Source organism: Eupeodes corollae, chromosome 1 (genome assembly GCF_945859685.1).
Source record: "Eupeodes corollae chromosome 1, idEupCoro1.1, whole genome shotgun sequence".
Classification (NCBI taxonomy): Eukaryota; Metazoa; Arthropoda; class Insecta; order Diptera; family Syrphidae; genus Eupeodes; species Eupeodes corollae.
Window position 1 is genome coordinate 119,292,734 of NC_079147.1, and position 20,044 is coordinate 119,312,777.

General features: G+C 31.3%; 1 protein-coding gene across 2 annotated transcripts in view; it reads left to right on the forward strand.

The window, feature by feature from the left end:
• Positions 1–21: 21 nt before the first annotated feature.
• LOC129942955 (protein kinase C) overlaps positions 22–20,044 on the forward strand; it is a 123,375-nt gene continuing 103,352 nt past the window's right edge. For both annotated transcript variants that reach the window (XM_056052130.1, XM_056052131.1), the window contains exons 1-2: positions 22–647; positions 708–901. In XM_056052130.1, coding sequence (XP_055908105.1) covers positions 497–647; positions 708–901 — 345 coding nt within the window. In that variant the 5' untranslated portion in view covers positions 22–496. The remainder of the gene's footprint in view (positions 648–707; positions 902–20,044) is intronic.

A 20,044-nucleotide genomic window follows, 5' to 3' on the forward strand; every position in this document is an offset into this window, starting at 1 on the left:
AGTATAAGATCCAAACTTTAATTAGTTGGTGGTTTTAATTTGTGGGAGTATATAAATTAAGCAAAATATAACAATTTTGTGGTGCAATCAACTCTTTTATCTATTAATAGCTTCTTGCTTTTCTTAAGTATACCAAACAAAGTTTTGTATTTTGTTAAGTGCAATCATTTAGTTTCAGATTGTTCATAGTTTATAGGCTGTAACGCAACTTAATAAATAAATTTTCGGAAGTGAAGAAATTTGTGAAAGCAACCAGAGGGAGTTAATTTTTTTGAACGATATTGAAATATTATATTGTATTTGAGAATCATACAAAATAATTATTTTTATTTTTAAAATTTGGCGCATTTCATTCATTCTTTTAAAAATTAAAAAGAGTAGTTGTTGCAAAAATTTTACTATTATACATTGACTGGGTAGAGCAAATATACATACCATACAAATATTTCTGTATAAGAAAATAACTTGAATAAGGAAATCATAATAGCAAAAAAAAATGTTCTCTGGAAAACTACAAATAAAGGTTTGCGAGGCTTGCGGGCTCCGGCCCACTGATTTTCAAAAACGACATAATATAACTTTTGGAAAACCTGATGATCAGCTTATTGATCCTTACGTTTCAATAGATGTTGATGAAAGTCATTTTGGTAAGCTAAACGATATTTTTATTTTATTTAAACGGTTTTTTCAATTCTTTTTATTTTAAGATCGTTCAACGACAAGATCAAAAACGTTTGATCCTGTTTGGAATGAACAGTTTTCACACGATGTGAAGGACGCTAAAAATATTAATTTAACAGTTTTTCATGATGCTGCCCTTCCCCCAGATGATTTTGTTGCTAACTGCATTATACCTTTTGATGATATACTTCATAACGAGTCAAATGCACCAGATTTATGGGTAAATACATACAAAAGTGTAAAGTAACTGTGATTTTTTTCAAATTTTTAAGGCATAGATACCTATGTACGTATCTCAAGTTAAAATAAAATTGCTACAAAAATAGTTTTAAGCCGAAAAAATAAAAAATAAGTAAATTCTTAATTTATTATTTAACAATGTTTCCCGGTTTGATTGATTTTATATCAACTCTTCTTAATCCCGCACTAAATTGTTGACAAAAAATATATATATGGTTTACGCACATCTTATGAATGGATCATCGAACCAACAAAGTACATATAAGTTTTATTTACAAAACAGCTTTTAGTTTTTTTGTTTAAACAATTATTTCAATACTTAATTTGTCTGTAAATAATCAGTTCTAACTTTATAAGAAATGAAAAATATTTTCTATAACAGTAGAGTCAGTTTGGGATTTTACTTTACAATTGGCAATACTGTCGATATATAAATATTATACAATATTTCAGTCTTACAAACTCATTTTTTTTTTAAATAAGTAAACTTTAGTTTCATGTCGACTATTGGTTTTATATGAAATATGGCAGTTAAAAAATTTTTAATCGAATTTCATTCTAAATTTTCGAATATCTTTCGTTTAACGATAATAATTATTTAAAATTTTATATACAACTTATAAAATCTACACTGCCACTCATCTGAATAGATTCACTGATTTTCGTACCTTACAGTAAGAATCTTTGCATTTAGAAGACAACGACCCATTAAGGTTATTTATGTAATGAAAAGGCATTATATGCGCTAATTTTTGGAGAAATAATTGTCTCTTAAAGCTAAACGTTAGTCTCACTGTCCAGGTAATCTTAACTCCTAACAAAAAAAACTAATTTTTTTTTTGGCTCATCTCAATAGGTTCAAAAGCAAATAATTCAAGAAAAGGAAAAAAATAACGGTAATTAAATAATTTAATTTGCACATTTAATAGGTAGCGATGCAATAATCCATATTTATAATGTGTATTGCTACCTTTCTTTGCAATTGCTGCAACTATTTGATTTGGAATTAATCAGACAGTGTTGACAGATATTACACAGAAATCTCTGCCCAACCTTTCTTCATTCTCGCGATTAAGGATTTCCTGTCTTTATATTGTTACTTCAACTCATCCACCTTACGGGAAAAAAAGTACCCAAACATTTTCAAAGATGAAAATGGAGGTCATATTAGCACTTCTACATTTTGAATCCAGAACTATTGTTTTACCGACCCCGCTGAATGAATAGGAGTATTACCACGGTGGAATGACCATTTTACTTGTCCTAAACGGTAAAAGGTTTGTGGGAAGGCCTTTTGCAACACTACTTTGTACACATTGCCATTCATTCGCTATCTTAAAATTGGAGCTCAAATGTTCCGTCCCAAACCATGACACTACCTTCACAGCTTTGCAAACTGCTTAAATAATGTTTTTCTTTGACTCGCATCCACTCCGAATACCACGGTATGTTTTTCTAATATGGAGACCATTTTCTTTTCGCTTTTTGTTCAGAGGTAGTTTTTTCTGCATTTTTCTTTGAAATGTTTCCACTCTTAATAACTCATTTCGCCAAACCCCATTTTAAAGTTTTTGACGCAGTATCATGCAAATTTGAATCAGGTCTGATTATTGCGGCCCTATAAGTTTTACCATCAAGTTATCGATTTTCCACAAATAATTACCCAATAAAGTTTGGCTTCGTTTAATTTTGTTTGCGATTTTTTTGTAGGTTAATCCTTATTTATGAAATGCTTTTATTTTTCCTTTATCTTAGACGTTTAAGGGATGTGTGCGCACCTTTTTTAAACGCTTTCAATCAATTCAATTTATCTAAAATATTTTAAATCATATAACCCACGAACATCAATTGATTTGTTTGCTATTAAACCTTTAGACATTTTATGCCTATATACAGAGATTCCTGAAGTAAGGTACGAAAAACAGGGAACCTATTTAAATGAGCGGTAGTGAATGTAGCTGATAAGTATTTTTGATTAAGAAATTATATTAAAATAACTCGCCGCTTTTTAAATGTTCAATTACAGATATTTTAAGTTGAAGTCAATAAATGGCTTGTTATTTTGACGCTTCATTTATAATTGAACTTGCTCTAGAACCGTCTCCACATCAATCCAGTCCAGTCTAACTATATCGGTGACTTTATTTAAATTTAATGCTCAGTTTCTCAGGGTAAAGTTATCTATGAAAACATGAAATGCCTTCAGTTTAAAAACCAATGTTGATAAGTAATATTAAGAGTTGTAAAGACTTAAATATTTAAGTGACTACAGCCAGTCGAAGTACTAAAAAGCTATTGTGCGTAATGTGGAAATAGTAGAAGAACGTCTGATAGACCATAAAATTAATTTTGTGTCGCAATCTTCTACTTTAATAAATATAATAATAGTGCTAAATACCAAAATTATGTTATTCTTATTCATAATTTTTTATCTGAAGGAGGGCAAAATGCTCTAAAGAGGAGGCGATTCTTACCCTCAATCTTATTTTGTACTAAAGAATCAGGAAGGAATCCCAAAATAAAATATGGAAATCTTACAAAGGCTTATTATTTTTATTATACAACCACACAGTTGTTCTTATAAAAGGTACTTATTTTAAGAAATATTTTAAACTACGACGTGGCCTAGCAAGTTCACATATCCCTACATAAAATAGTCAAAATAGTCCATAAATCAATTTTGGCACACGCTAACATTGTTGTTGTATTGATCAATAAAAATTATGTCTCAACATGCACTTGAGAATTATCATCACTATAGTTTATTGACATATTAACAAAAATCCAATCCACGTCTGGCTAGGTGATCCTCTGGCTTCAACTGTTGCAATGCCAAACCGAACTCACTTGAAAGCTGACAAAATGACCACCAGTTAAAATAGTGCTGTTAACTTAAAGTTCTATACCTCTAAAAAAAACTAGTGATAAATGAAGAAAAATATGTTTTTTATGAAAAAAATGGCTCATAACTTCAGAGATCTTTCTTTGTTTAACAAGTAATTTATAAAAGCGATTTATTTCTTCGCAGAGCTTGCCTTCTTGCATACACAAAAATTAACAATCTATATAAATTCTTTATTGATAATAAATCGAAGCGCTCAACATGCTCTTAGTCTAAGTCGACAGCTGCCGCAGAATAGTATATTGTCTCAATTCTTGGCAAAAATGGTATTTTATTTGTTTTCGATTGCCAACCCTGTTATTGTTTCAAAAGCTTAATAGTGAACACATCAAATTTTAGACATCCAAAGCTTTGGTTTTTCACAGAGTGTTAAAAAATTGTAGATCAGGTATTTATTTAACTATTTTATTTTAATTTCTTGTATTTTCATGTATTTTTGTGTATAAGTAAATAATTTATATAATTATTTGTTCAAACAAATTATTTCCTTATTTGGGAAACGCTTAACGCTTATTGTATTAATTTTCATGTGTTGTTGTTTCTTTCAAGGGCATGATTTATTGAAAATGTATAATATAAATACGACTACGTATGTTGATAGGCCAACATTGCTTGACACATTTTTTTAATTTTATGTTATTTATGAGCAGCTCTTTTATAATCTCTAGGGATAAGAGTTTTTAATTTTTTTAAAAAAAAGATGCATTATTGGTTAAAACTTCCTTTGAAACATAGGTTTGGTTATTTACTGTACTGCTTTGATTGTGGTGTTAAATGGTGAAAGTGCCGGTAAGCTTTACTCCTTCACTGTCGATCAAAATACTGCTGTTATATTGATTTAAGAGTAATATTCTGTTAGAAATTTTTTCAACTGTGGTGTGGGTACGTGCTGGTTATTTATTGTGGTACAAATAGGTGGCTGGCTTCTTAATAAGTTCATTATGCAAGTTAAATTACTTATGTTCATAAAGTTCTTATGACTACAAATTGAAAAATTAAACAATTTTGTACAGTTTGTTTTTATGCCAAAAAGATTTTGTTTACATTTCAATATATTTTCTCTTATTTTTTCATATGGAATTTTGTTCATAAAATTATCTTTTTTTTCAGGTTTTTAATAGAATTGTTTAACATGTTTCAAGTTCTGTGGATGGTGAAGTAAAAATATATATAATTGTAGAAAGATTAGATGCAATTTTAACATCACCAATTATTATTATTTTGTAGACCATTATTTATTTTGCTACTAATTATTTGGAAGTCGTTATGATCTGGATTATCAGCTTTCTATAAAGTCAATTGAACTTTTAGTTTTCATTAGTAAGTTAGGTGATTTTGGATGGTTAAAATTTCATGGGAAAGGTATGGATAGAGTGTTTTACTAGTGCTAATGTTTTGGTTAATAATCAGTCCTCGGATTATTTTAAAAGTCCCATTTTGTAGTTTTGCCGTCCCCGTCCCTAGTGTTATAATTTGTGAGTTAGTATAGTCTAGTATTTGAATTTCGCCGTTGCTCAGGGTGAGGGTGAGGAAAGATCTGAAATTAAAGGATAGATTAATAGTTGCAAATATATCCCTTGTAGACAATTTTCCCATATTCTGTTTCTATTTTCTTTCACAATTTCTTCTTTAAATCTTTTGGAAAGTTTTATCCTTAGTCGCTTATTTTGTCTTACGTAAACTATTTGTTAGGGCAGATACTGTTTAATTCTCGTCTTGATCTGTTGTTTAAGGTTAACTTGTTGTTTATGTAAAAGTTTCTGTAAGTTTTTCTTTCTAGTCTTGTCATAATAATAAGGTCCAAATTTTACATTACGGCCAAAGAATAAGTCGTCATGTTTCTTGTCTGTTGTAGAGTGTATACTGTGATTGTACTCATTCACAGATTTTTCTAGAAGTTCCTCAAAATCTTTATGTGTTCCATTGTCTTTAATGCATCTCATTATTTCTCGACAGGGTTGAAAGGAACCTTTCGATTTGCCATTAGCCATTAGCTTCACTCATGTATGGAGGTGTTGTATAAACACTTGTGCCTAGTTCGTCTTTCAACATAATTAATATTGATGCAGAGTTTAGTGATCGTTCATTGTCAATAAGGATGGACTTGGGAACGCCAAAGAAAAATACTGTCTGACCTCTTCTATCAACTTAATTTAATTATTTTTGTCTGTATATATTTTGTGAATTTGTCTAACGCAAGTTAGTTTTTTCTCCGTACCGAAAATATCAATGTGGACTGTATGTCCAGCAAATCTGGCATTGGTGCCTATTTAGTTCTGGATCATTTGGATGCCTCTCATATTTATTTTGTTTACAACTGTACAGATGTTTATGATTCTTTTAATTTTACCTGCCATACCGGGAAAGAAATATTTTTCTAAAATTTTTAGTCGGTTTTCCTTTGGATTTCAACGAGCTCTCTTGTGGGTTTCAATTATAAAATTTTCTTGATCTTGCTTATTGTCTATATTTTTAACCTCTTTTTGTGTGAATCTTATTTTGTAGTTATTAAAATGTAGTAGCTGGATAAGTCCCATAATTCTTCTCCCGTTTTTATGCCATGAATTACTTAATTAAAATAATCGTATTGTTTAGGGTTTTAGAGTTAAATTAATGAAAAGTATTTTATTTATATATCTAAAATTAATGCTTACTCTGTACAATTGATATTATGAATTATAAACTTATTTATGCTGAGAAATATTGATTTGACGTTTGAGTATTTACGTTACCATGAAAGTAGTTTCAATTTATTAATGTTGTCTTGATTAGACTCATCAATTTTGGTAGGGTCAATATACGTTATTTTTCCCTGTTTTAAATCTGAAGTCTCCGGCTTCAAATTGTTTACAGTTTTCATTGTTTTATTTTTTGATTTCAATAATAAAAAAGTAACAATGTTTACAGCTTAGTATTAATACTAAAGCTAGGCTCATATTTAAGCCATGAAGAAAGCGAAAAATGAAAAGGCACCAGGTGAAGATGGGATTCCCTACGAATTTTACCAGAACGCAACTCCTTCATACTTTAACTATTTGTTAAAGTTTTATAACAAGATCTTGGCTAACGCCGAAATTCCATCCGCGTTCACAAAAGCAGTTATCTTCCCAATTCATAAAAAAGTCGCTTTTGATATTGTTGACAACTAACGAGGCATATCATTTATGAACGCATTAGAGAAAATATTTTGCGGTATACTTGTGGAGAGGCTTGAAAAATGGGTGGAGAAGAAAAGTATTCTTTTAAATCTTCAAGCCAAAATTTTGTGATTAAGGAAATGTACAATGGAACAAAAGCAGCCGTATGGGATGGTGCAATATTCTCAGATTGGTTTGAAATAACCACTGGAGTAAAGCAAGGATGTCTTCTCAGCTCGTTACTGTTCTCCCTTTTTATCAATGACATTGTTGAAGATCTACCTGGAGGCATAAGGATATCGAATTCGGTTGTAAATGTTTTACTATACGCCGACGATCTTGTTATTCTGTCTGAATCATCAGAAAACCTACAATTAATGATGAACCGATTAGCATCTTACTGCAACAGATGGGGACTAACAATTAATACGGACAAATCTAAGGCCATGGTGTTTTCGCGCTCCTCCCGAAGTCAAAACGTGATAAGGTGGTACTACAATAGAAATCTACTAGAAGTAACCAATAAAATTAAATATCTAGGCGTAAAACTTACCCACAATTTGAACTTCAACAACCATCTAAGAGAAAAGGCTAACACTTCACAAAGCTTGTTGAATTCTACATGGAGAAAAGTATTTACTAATTGTAGATTAATTCTTTCCGCCAAGTATAAGTATATACGAAGCGGTGGTAAAGTCAAAGCTCTGTTACGCATGTCAAGTCTGGGGTGCAGATGAATATGAACAAATTAAATAATTCCAGAGAAATTTCTTAAAAAAACTCTTCAACTTACCTCAAAACACACCAAACTATGCAATATACTTGGAAACAGGATTACCAAAACTGCGAACAAGTACCCTTAAAGCGCAGGCTGATTTTATTATTAAGACTTTAGCCCATGACGGCTCAAGGATGACAAAAAAAATGTTCTTATACGAGTTGAGGAATAAAGACTAATTGACTCCTAAGTGGGAAAACTTAGGTACTGCTTGTGGTGAAGCACTTCATATTGGCTTTAATAATTCCAACAACTTAAAGAAACAGCTGTACCGTATAATTAGAAAGAATGAGGACATGACTCGAGAAAAATTTGTTTTAAATGGTCGTGAATCCGACAGTAGATTGTTATACTCTCAGCTTAACTACAATCTTGAGAAGAGAAACTACCTTAACGATACCTTAACATACCGAGAGATTTATTTCATTTTTAAAGCGAGATGTGAATTACTCAGCCTAAACGAATGCCCTTATAACGGGAGCTTTGATCAGTTCTGTTCTATATGCAACCTTAAGTCAAAAGAGGACTGCTTCCATTTTATAAGTATATGTCCAATATTTAAGCCACACCGACGTTTCTTCTTTGGTAAAAATACCCTTTCAATGCAAGACACCCTTACAATACTAAACGAGTGCGACTGGAAAACACTAAGTAAATTTTTAGGAGTTATCTTCAAATATAGAATGCTTTTTAGTTAGCGAATATGTTTAATTTGTTAATTTATCTATATAATTGTTATCTATAAAAAACGTTTATAAGAATTATAATTCTTGTCAAGCAATGTGTAATTCATGTGTAAATTTAAACTTAAACAATTATTGAATTAATAAATGAATTTGTTACTTACTTACTTACTTCTTCCGCGTTAACTCGTTCCAAGATCTTGATTGGAACATTTTTATCAAGAGTTTTAATTAAATTGTTGTTGGATGAAAACGATTTTATTGTTGAGAGTGGTGGTTTCCCGAGTGCTTACCGCATGCCACAGTACTCACACCTTTTGCTCCACAAAGAAAGCAAAACAAATTTCCGGTTCTCGATGGACAGAAATGATAAGCATGGCCTTACTGGTTGCAAGTCCAGCAAATATAATTTGCCGTTGAAGTTGCTTTTCGAGCACATGAAAAAGCTGCAACTTCCTTACCCCCGAAGGTTCAGCTTCTTAGTTTTCCGCAATGGCAATTTCATGTGCTACTAAGGATCTTTTAGCTAACAGTCGTTCAGCCTCTGAGCTCTTCAAGATTTTACATTTAATCCAGCAAGATTTTGCCGAGTTTAACTCTAGTGTTGTTTCGAATATCGTTGACCATCTTCTTTCAAACGATTCCGTTAATGGGTAGTTAAGACCCGCTACAGCATAGTAAAATTCGTAATATGACTCTTTAGGACCTTGCCTTCGTGTAAGCAAACGCATATATATTTCGACATCACTTTCGAGTCTGCCAAACTCCTTGTTCATTGCCGTTTTGACGTCACTAAACTTTGCATTAGGGTTTCTAAGATATGCCCAAAAGCATTTGTTTGGCCTACTTCCGGATGAAAGCAAAATTTTAAAATTTGCAATGATCTGTTCGTCTGCATACCCAGAGGATTTTTGCATACGTTTAACTTTAAACAAAAATTCGGAAACATTTTCAGACTCATCATAGTTGATATGCCGCCGGTCAAGCCTACATTTATCTGAATTAATATCTTCATAAAAACTAAACGTATTATTAAGATCAAAACGATCGATAGTATTTCAAAATCTTTGATGGAACTCCTCAAATTTAGCTTCGGTATACAAACTGATTTCTTGTAGTTTCTCTTGGAAAGGCTTTCTTCTCTGCTTGCTCATGACTCAATCAGAATCTACCGAGTACATACCTTCATTATGGAAAAAAGTAAAAGACTTCAGCTACTAACTCTTTGAACCCGAGAAAAGAAATCAAGATCAAAGAATGTATGAGTACGAAAACCCTCAACAGAACAGGACACTCGAACTCTATTATGGTCTCAATGCAGGTTGAACTAGAAAGATTCAAAAAAAAATAAAACCTTTTTTTTTGAACACCTTTACTATGTGCTCAAAAATGTAAATAAACAAATTTAATAGTAGAAGTATTAAACTCAAAAAAATAATTCGAAATCCAAGAACGTTCAGGATTCAAAATTATTTTCGAAGTTAAAAAAAAAATATATGCACATCTGTAAATTAATTTAAAATTATTGAATTACGAGTATCAACCCTTTTTCCAAGAGGATGTTAAATATGAAACTAATTTTAAGACTGCAATTTTAAAAATTGATATTTCAACAAAAAAATCAAAATATAAGTTTTTGGAAATTTCATTAGGATATGTGACTAAATTCAAAACACGAATATCCAGCTCCAAACATGAAATTCTTGTTTGAACTTACCACCAAATATAATATTTTAAAGAAAAATAATTCAAAAATGTTTTCAAAATACATACATATATGTATGTGATATAAAAATTTTATTATATGTTATTATATTTAAAAAAAATTAAAATTTCAAAATGATCAATGATTAAAAATTGTGTTTATTTTCAAAATATAATTCATAAAAAAAAATAAAGAGATGAGAATTTGATAAGAGAAATGGACGGGAAAAGAAATGATAAGAACGGAGAAGAATTCGTGTTCTGCGAGCCAGTTGTAAGGATCTCCGAATACGCCTTTAGATAAACGGGTCTCTTCACATCAGTTGTAGATAAACACAATTTTGATTATGTCTCACTTGTGGCAACGCGTTACCAAATACCTAATATTCAGTAACCGGGACTCAGAAAATGAACATAAACAAATTCAAATTTAAACGAAAAAGAATGTTATTGAAATTTATTTGAAGTTATAAGAAAAACTAAATAACTCCTTAGCCACTCTATCTTCAGAATTCAGATAGAGGGCTCCACGTTGGGCTTAAAGTTTGTAGCGTTTGTTTTGAAATGGTTCCAGTTTGCTTTTTCGACTTGGTATTTTAGGCGGGTTTAGCATTCGTATGCTCTGAATCATGGGTTATATTTGTCACGATTGGGAAATGGTTACTACCATATAAATCGGAGAGAACTGACCAGGTTGTTTATGGGTAAAATTAAGGTTAAGTCAATATGAGTAAAAGTTTAGTGGGTTCAACCCGGACTTCCGTTATTCAATAAAGTTGGTGTTTGTTAAAAAATGTTCACATATTTTACCTCTAGTTTTGCTACAAGAAGAACTCCAAAGAGGGCTCCAGCAATTAAAGTTGCCTGTTATCAAAACAGGGGTTTAGATTGTATTGACAATGTTTTCTAAATCTGAAGAAGAAAATGTTTGGTCTGGTATATACACATTGATAATTGTTACTTTGGTTTTAAATTCTAATTCAATTGCAAGTGCGAAAATATTTGAATTTGTTTGGATGGGTTAATGGAAAATTGGTTTGTGTACAAGAAAGCCAATTCCTTGTTTAGCTGCGATGTTTGTTGGTAAATTATGGAAATATTTTTTATATTGCTTAGGTGAGTAATTTTTTAATTTAGTTGGATCTGAGTGGTTTGGTATCAGAGTTTTTTGAAGTGAAATGATTAATGGGTGTTGATCTTTAATTAATAACTGCAGCTCATGTAAATTATTAAAAAAAAACCATTTAAATTCCATTCCACAATATCCTTTTTTTATAAATATTGTGCAAAAGGAAGAAGTTTTGTGTTGAATGATTTGGGTTATGTGGAGCTGATGTCTATTCTGGAGCAGCACTTCCGGACGTGCGACGTGAGCAGGGAATGAAATGACCTCTCTACCCATGTCGCAAGTCGAGAAATGCGGCTTCTGTTAGTTTTATTTTTTAAGGATCATCATCATCCAAAGATGATGTGTCCATAAAGTAGTTTTGGTTGTGAATGAGGCTTGAAGTCAAGTGAGATACAGGAGAGGGGGTATTGGTATTAATATTGTTGGGTGTTGAGATTGTTAGTTGGTCTTTTTGGACAGTGATTTTTTTTAACTATATTTTTAGTGGATTCTTGTTTATTTTGTTTATAATAAAGTGCTGAAAACAAATGAAGAAAGTTTTGTTGTTCTTGTTTTATCGAAAGATTGTGTTGAGTAGTTGGCTTTATTAGCTGATAAGCTATTTGTTTTGTATTGTTTGTGTGATGAATTTGTTGATAGAATATCAGAAGGGCTTTTTTGGTGTATGGTTCTTGTGGCAAATGAGGCAGTTGTTGAGATTGTAGTTTGTGTTTTTGGATTTTGTTGTCCATAAAGACGTTTAGCCTAAGATATGAAACATTTTCTACGGTTTTAATTGCAATAATTTCTTTGGCAATTTTGTATTCCGCGCAATCTTTGGATGAGGAGGGGTGTCGGGCTTTACAGTTGGCACAGTTTACACATGTGGGATCACTAATGCAACGTTTCGATGTGTGACCGAGGAGTTGACAATTTTTGCAACGTATAGGGTTTGGATTATATTTCCCTAACTAAGCCTTGTAAAATCCAATCTCTACGGATTTTGGTAGATTTTATAGAACGGGAACAATAAAAGGCCTGATGGTTTTCGTTTGCCATTTTCGGTTTTATTAAATTTATAGACATCCGTCACTCCTTGCGATTTCAAACTTTTTACTAATATGTTCTATAGCTTTTTCCAGCAAAAATGGGTTTAAAGACGATATCATTAGGAGAAATAACTACAAATCTTGAATTTTTAAAACATGAAGTAGTAGGTAATTCTGGGTATTGGTCTATAAATATGGATAATGCTGATTTTTGTTTTTTTTTTGTATGGGTTTTGTTCGTATGGATAATCATTTTCCGCAAGAAGCGAAAATTGATTTCTTTTCGGACCGGAGGCACTCATTTCCAGCTAAACAAAAGCCGCAAAGTCAAAATAAAAAAAAAACACAATGAATATATGAATGCACTAGGCAAAAAATCAACGCACTGTCAATTGAGATCGATCTTATCGGCTGGAAGGTTAGTCGGTGACTGAATTTTTTTGTATTGTTTTCTTCAATCGCTCTTGAATTTTTTCTATTAATGTCGATGTAGCCTTTCCACATCAGCATTTCCAGTGTGACTATTTGGTTTAGTCCAATGTACTTCAATGTTCCTGTCCTTTGTTCCGATTTAAATTCGTTAAATTATGGCCTTTCTAAAATACCTGTCTTTTAAAACCAATTCTTATCATTTATTAAATAAACAACAGCAAATTTAGTTAGCTTATCAATAATAGTAACGAAAGTTTGTTTTTTGGATTAATTTCTATTATTCTTCTACCATAAAGAACCTCTTTTTTTCTTTGTATGGACTATGTGTTAAAATAAATTGTGTTTGTGATTGTTAATAATTTCTTCTTTTATAAAAATATGATCCTAATCTGTTTCAATACTAAATGGATGGTATTAATTAGGTCCATGATAGATTCACTACTGTTTCCATCACATATTTTAGGACTATTTTGTATTCTCTTTACCTTTTAGGTAATCAATATCAAAGTACTGGGATAAGGCATAATACCATCTTTGATCAGAATATGCCCTACAAATTTAGTATCCTTCTGCATAAAGCTGCATTTATCGGCTTGTATATTTAAGTTATGTGTAGATAGAATTTTGATAATTTTGTCTAAAGATTTAAAGTGTGCACTTAGAATTTTTGAATACACTAGAATATCATCAAGATTAACACAGATTACATTAATGCAATCCCTTAATATTTCATTAATTTAATGCCGAAATGTTGCGGGAGCATTTTCTAAGCCAAATGTCATTCTTAAAAACTCATAAAGACCATCTGGTGTGACAAAAGCTGTTTTCTCAGAATTATCTCCCTTTTTAGGTATGACAATAATAGGTGAATTATATCTACTTTTACTTCTGTCTCATACTGAGGTGGATACAGTTTATAATTAATCTGTTCGTTTGTTGTTGTTTTGATTTCGTGGACTATACTTGTGGTATTTGTTAACTTATCATTATCATTATCTTTAAATTTTTACATTTATACATTAACTGAGTTACACCTTGTTTTTCTTCCTCGTTTAAATGATCTAATTTAATATTTTAAAAAAGACTGCTCTAATATTAACCTCATTGACAATTTTCTTACTTAAAAATGGAATGCGTTCGTTATTATTCAAAACTATTTCTTCATTAATAATATCTCTTAGTCTCACTTTTGTATCTATGGCTTTTTCTAACTTCATTTCAACCCTTATCTTATCCTAGCATTAATATCCTGTTTAAATTCATCAGGACATTTTTTAACATAATGATATTTTTTTAACTTTACCTTCTTACCAACAAACTTCTCCATCCAGCTCGGTCCCTAGCTCTAAAATATTTTTTCTTATATTGAGCTATGTGCTCTTTCAAAAGGGCTATTCCATGTGTGTGAATGAGGTGTTGTAAACTGTCTTTCTATGTTTAAATCATTAAAAAAAGTATTAATAGAAATGTTGTCAAACTCATTTTCCATTACAAACTTGATTGGTTTTCCATGTTGTGAAATATACTCCACTTATGCTGTATGTATACTTTCTATATTTTTAATAAGGATTGAAGTAAATGTGAATTTATCAATTGTAGAAAGGAATGGTAGCTTATTTAAGAAAAAAAAGTGTTATTAGTTTTTGTTGTAGTTTATTGTATATTGCATCGTTTTCACAATATATACCTGTTTGTTTTGGTTCTAGCACTGTCTTAATTTTTTTCTCGAAACTTGGTTGTTCTAATAAATTTAGAGAAAGTTCAACAAATTTTCTATTTCCATTCATTCGTCTCATTCCTATGTTTGTTCCTTGATAATCTTGATAAACTATTATCTGTTGTTTGTAAGAATTAACACATTTTTCTATAATAACAAAATGATCTAATCTTCTTCTTTATAATGTCGAGTTTCATCTTCATCTATATGATTAATTTGATTGCGTTTTATTTCTCTGCTTTAATAATCGGCTATTGTATTTTGTGAGCTTTTTAAGTAACTTAAAAAGTTCTCCAAGAGAAAGTAGCCATCTCTGTAATCTTCCAGAAATATCGTTCCATATACTTTTTGTTTTTAGCCATTTCAAAGGCTGATGATCTGATTTTAATTCGAACTTCCTTCCACACAAATATTCTTAAATATTTAACGGACCACACTATGGCTAATAATTATTTTCCCGTGCTTAAATATTGTCTTTCATGATCATTTAAGGCTCTACTAATATAATATATTATGTTATGGGATGTTTGTCCTATGGATGTTGTCACCAATCGCATAATTTGATGCACCGGTAGTGAGCTCAAATTCATTATTGAAATTCGGGTATGCTAATACCGGGGTTCTCATTATATTTTTCTTAAAAGTTTCAAATGATTGTATATACTGTGAATATATAATATCTATTCTCGTTCCCTTTTTCAAATATTTAGTCATTGGTAATACCGTACAAGCATAGCCCGATATAAACTTTCTATAATACTCGGTTAAACCAAGAACAGATTTTATTTCTGTTGTGGTTTTAGGTATACAAATTTTTATTTTCTCTTCATTCGGTTTCAACACAGCTTTAGTAATCAAATGCCCTAAAAATTTAAAAATTTGTATTAAATTATATTTTCTTAGACGCTCAAATATTGACAATTCCACCTATAGCGTTTAAAATTTTTTTTTTTTTAATTTATCAGTTTCCACTCAATGGTGGCTCTTTCATTAAACACTACGGATAAGTAAGTTATTATCTGTTCGGTTATGTAAACATGTGAATTTACTGTGTTAACTTTAATTTCTTTGTCTAATATTATTCTTTTACCGGCTTTTAATTTTCTGTTATCAAGAAGGGTCTTAGTAGATCCTGTATTAATATTATCTTGTTGTACATTCAGCTCTACGACAGGAAGTGTCGTTGACCCCGTTGAATAAAATGTACTTCTTCACTAATTTTATTTTGTTCGTCGGTAAGATGATTAACTTCAATTGGATCTTGTCTTATCTGTCTACTAAGATTAGGGTTCCAATAACAATTATGAGTTTGATAATTATTATTTTGACCTTGACAATTTCTATTTTGAGCTTGGTAATTATTATAATTATATTTATGTTGGAATCCGAATTTATAATCTCTAAAAGGATTTTAACTTAGACCTGATTATAATTTGTCCTTTTTTGAGCTGAATTCATTTCTAAATTATTATTTCAAAAAACATTAAACATTATTGCGATTTTTATTCATGTTATTATATCTAGGTACGAAATTATTCTGTTTAGGAATGTAATTATTGAAATTTGTATTCGTATCTATGGGTTTTTTTGCATAGTCAGTATTTAACTATTAATTAAAATAAATCATATGGTGGCATCATAGTAGTACGTTTACTTGCACTGATTTAGCTGTCTGACTAGGAGTTAAGTTACTTTTGAAAGTTTCTTGTATTAACAATTCATTGTTACTTTGTGTTTATACAAAATTAGGCTCAAGCTGTTCCTTAGTTTGCATTTTCTGTAGTGAATTATTTAATGTTTCATAAAATGTATTCGTATTTCTTTCTACAAATGATCCTATTTCTTGTGGTAGTTTTAAATAATTTTCTCTTGCACTATAATTCCTTACCGGACTATTTTTAACGTATGTACATCCACGTTTTAGTTTACCAATTAAAAAATGCTTTTCTCTGTTTGATTGTAAAAAACAGAATTTATTGTATTGAATGCAACTTATCGTGTTGAATGCTGGATGATGACTGACTGCTCGGTTCTATTGCTAAGCGAAGATTTTGTTATCTCCATGCTGCTTCATCATTTTTGTGTACTTAATTGATCTGTATGGTGATGAGAAGAATGTATTTCATTCTTCTGTAGTTGTCCTTCCTATACAAATTCGTCGTTTGTTTTTATATGCTGGATCTCCGTCCGGAGATTTGTGGAATTTGCTGCTGTAGTGATAGTTGTGGGAAGCTCAAGTGCATCAAGTGTAACTTGTATTCACCAAATCCATTTCAATGCTGATTAGGGAGTATTTACACGAAAAGGGCTTTCGACGGTCTACAGATCATTTTTCAACATCTCGACTCTAAAAAATTATTTTGGATTGTGTATTGGCTCTTTCTGTGGCACGCTAGAAATAACGACTCAACTCAACTGCAGTTGTTTATATTGTGACATGCTATAGCAATGCTACCTCGCTCCCCTTCTAGAGGGATAATAGGTAAGCTTAATGATAAATTCTTCTCTTGGTCAGGAGGAATTATGGCTGACACCCAAATCACAAATTGAGTGATTGTCAGCAGATTTGCCATAATTTGAGATGGTCAGAGATTATGTTGCGAAGGTGGAGAAACTCACCTCTGTTGCATGAAATTTATGAATTCAATTCGCATCCGAAGAAGTTTGCAACAAGTGCTAGAGTGAGTGTGTTCATCAAATTTTGAAGCTCAAAGATAATTAATTTACATTTTTCGGGAATAAGGTCACTTTAAATTGTATGTTTTACAGATTGTATTGCTTCGAACAGTTAAAAATTGGTTAATGTTTATTGCTGTTTATGTGTGTTATCTTTCGGTGAGTCATCATAGTTTGTACTATCGTAATGTTGTTCCAATGATTCTTTGGTTCTGTCAAGAAAATCTTGAAAATAAGTCAAGATAGTCACGTGGAAGCTGTTTTCATAAATGAGAGCCTCGATAGTCTTTATCAGTAGGTAGTTTTCTCTTGTATAATCGTTAACGTCAGCGTTTTTTATAATGAACCTCAAGCATTTTATCTTGGGCCATCGTTAATTTTAACGGAACATCGGAATGATTAATTTTATCAAACAATATGTCTGCAGGTTTCTTTTCAGTGGAAGAGTGAATGGTTCTATTATATTCTTTAGCTGCTCTAATCAATGTTTCAACATTATCTATTAATTTATACTCCTCTCTAATGCATCTGGCTATCTCCTGAAGGATTTAGATATTTAATCTTTGCATTACTGATTTGAAAGAAGCTGAGGTAAACATAGGATCTTGGTCGCAGAAATGCTTGCAGTACCACAAGAACTTTGTTTTGCATTTCTTGGCGATTGTTTAGAGCTTTTATAATTAGGAACTTAGAATATGCATCAATGCATGTAAGGAATTTTTGTTTTTCGGCAAACATTACATCAATGTGTAAGGACTCTCCCTCTTTTTTGAAATTGGGCTGTAGGGTAGGGGGTCTATTGTATTTGTTTTTGTTACAGACCTCACAACTTTGGGTGTACTGCAAGAATTCATCTTGCATTTTGGGCCAATAATATTGTGCTGTAATTTGTTTCACATTGGGCCAATAATATTGTGCTATAATTTGTTTCACATTCTCGTGGGCATTTCTATGCGCTCGGTTATGAGATTTTTCAATCATTTCTATCTGGTCATCCTTATTTGCTATGTCGTTAGCGAAATATTTGCATCTTATGAATTTTTTCTTAAAGTGTTTCCTTAAGATAGCTTTTACTTCATAAACAACTTCTAAAGTTACATACAAGGCTACTATGCCTTCCTGCAAATATTCTCTAAATATGGGGGTTATGTCTTGGTGATCTTTATATGTTATTAAATGTCGTCTCATATTTGGAAATAGGGTTAGTTGTTCGTGAAATTGGTTTATTAGTCTATTTATTATATCTATGTCGCCTTCTTCACTACTCTCAGCCGAATGTATCATATTAAAATCAGAAATTTGGTTTAAATTCTGCCTTGACAAAGTGTAGGCGACTACATTAGTTTGACCCGGTTTGTAAACCATTTTAGGTGCATGTTCATCTATAAGAGCTTGCCATTTCTTCATCTTTGTTCTTTATAAACTTACGATAGTAACCAATCATACCTAGGAAACTTCTGAGTTGACTTAAAGTTGTTGGCTCAGGGTATTCTTTGACTGTTGCTACCTTGTTTGGGTTAGTCTTAATAACGTTATGTCCAACGACATAACCCAAAAAGTCTACTTTTTCTTGGTATAATATAACATGGGGTTGTTGCCGTCTGCCTTATAGACATTTCAGTTAAAAATAGTTTAACATTGTTAATGTTTTTTTTGTTTTGTTTTTAGTATAAGAAAATAAAAACTGTATTTTTTAGTGATTTTTCTTAACAATTTTCAAATATAACAGATGAATAATTTCTTAACTTTAATATTTATAAAAAAGAAGATATAAAATAATTTTGAATGATTTTATAATCTTTAAAGATATGCATACAATTTGACATCATTTGAAACACAAAAATATGAGTTTAAATAGCTTTATTTTTTTTTTCGTTCTTACATTCTCAGTGGTTCGAGACTTAAAACATCAATTTTGCCGTAATTTGGAATGCAAAACCTTTAAAATAAACTTTCCCGCTTTTAAAAACAATTTTAGTAGATGAAAACAAGTTCAATTTTGCCGTGATTTGAAACACAAAAAATTTTAAATTCTACATCGCCATAACTGCATATATAAACGCTCAAAAGCTACTTCTATAGGCTAAAGCATGTTTGCAAAACTTAAACAGATTCGTCCAACCACTCAGCCCAATAAGTTGGTCCATAGACAAAAAACTCCCTTGGAAATATAGCCGTCGTACTTCTTGTAATATTGGACAAACTGGTGTGAAATGATTTATATCCTCCACATCTCTTCTATTGCAGAGAGTGCAAATTTGTGACAGGTCCGATCTATAGGGGACATAGTTGACATTAACGATCTCGACTCTAGCTTTAAAAATGGTGCCGATAGCTTCCGGAGTCAATTCTTTACAAAAATAGTTTGAAGTTGATGATGATGGTTTAAGCGATTGTATATTTTTCTGCTTGCCGATGAGGATGCACTTGCAGGTGTTCTAAATAAAGTTTTTCATCAATTTTAGCTATCAAAACCGCGAACATATTTTGACATTCCTATACATTATTTTCGCTTAAGAAGAGTACTATATCAAATCCTGCAGCAAGCGCGTTCCATTCTCTGAAAGGAGATGCATTTGTACGGAGCAGTCTTATCAAATGTTCTGTATGCTCTTGAATACTGTGGGAATACACAATAATGTTGTCTATATAGGTATGACATATTTTTCCTATATAAGGACGTAAAATATTGTCCATTGCTCTCGGAAAGATTGACGGAGCATTTTTTAAACCAAAGGGTAATCGTACATATTCGTATTTTCCACTCTTAACGGAAAAACTTATTCTTTCAATATGTTCCGGTTTAATTTTAATTTGGTTAAATCCCGATTCCAAACCTAGCGTAGAGAAGTATTTAGCCTTCCCTAAGTTCGATAGAATAATATTAGTATCGGCTATTGGATACTTATCCGCAACGGTACATTCGTTCAGTTTTTT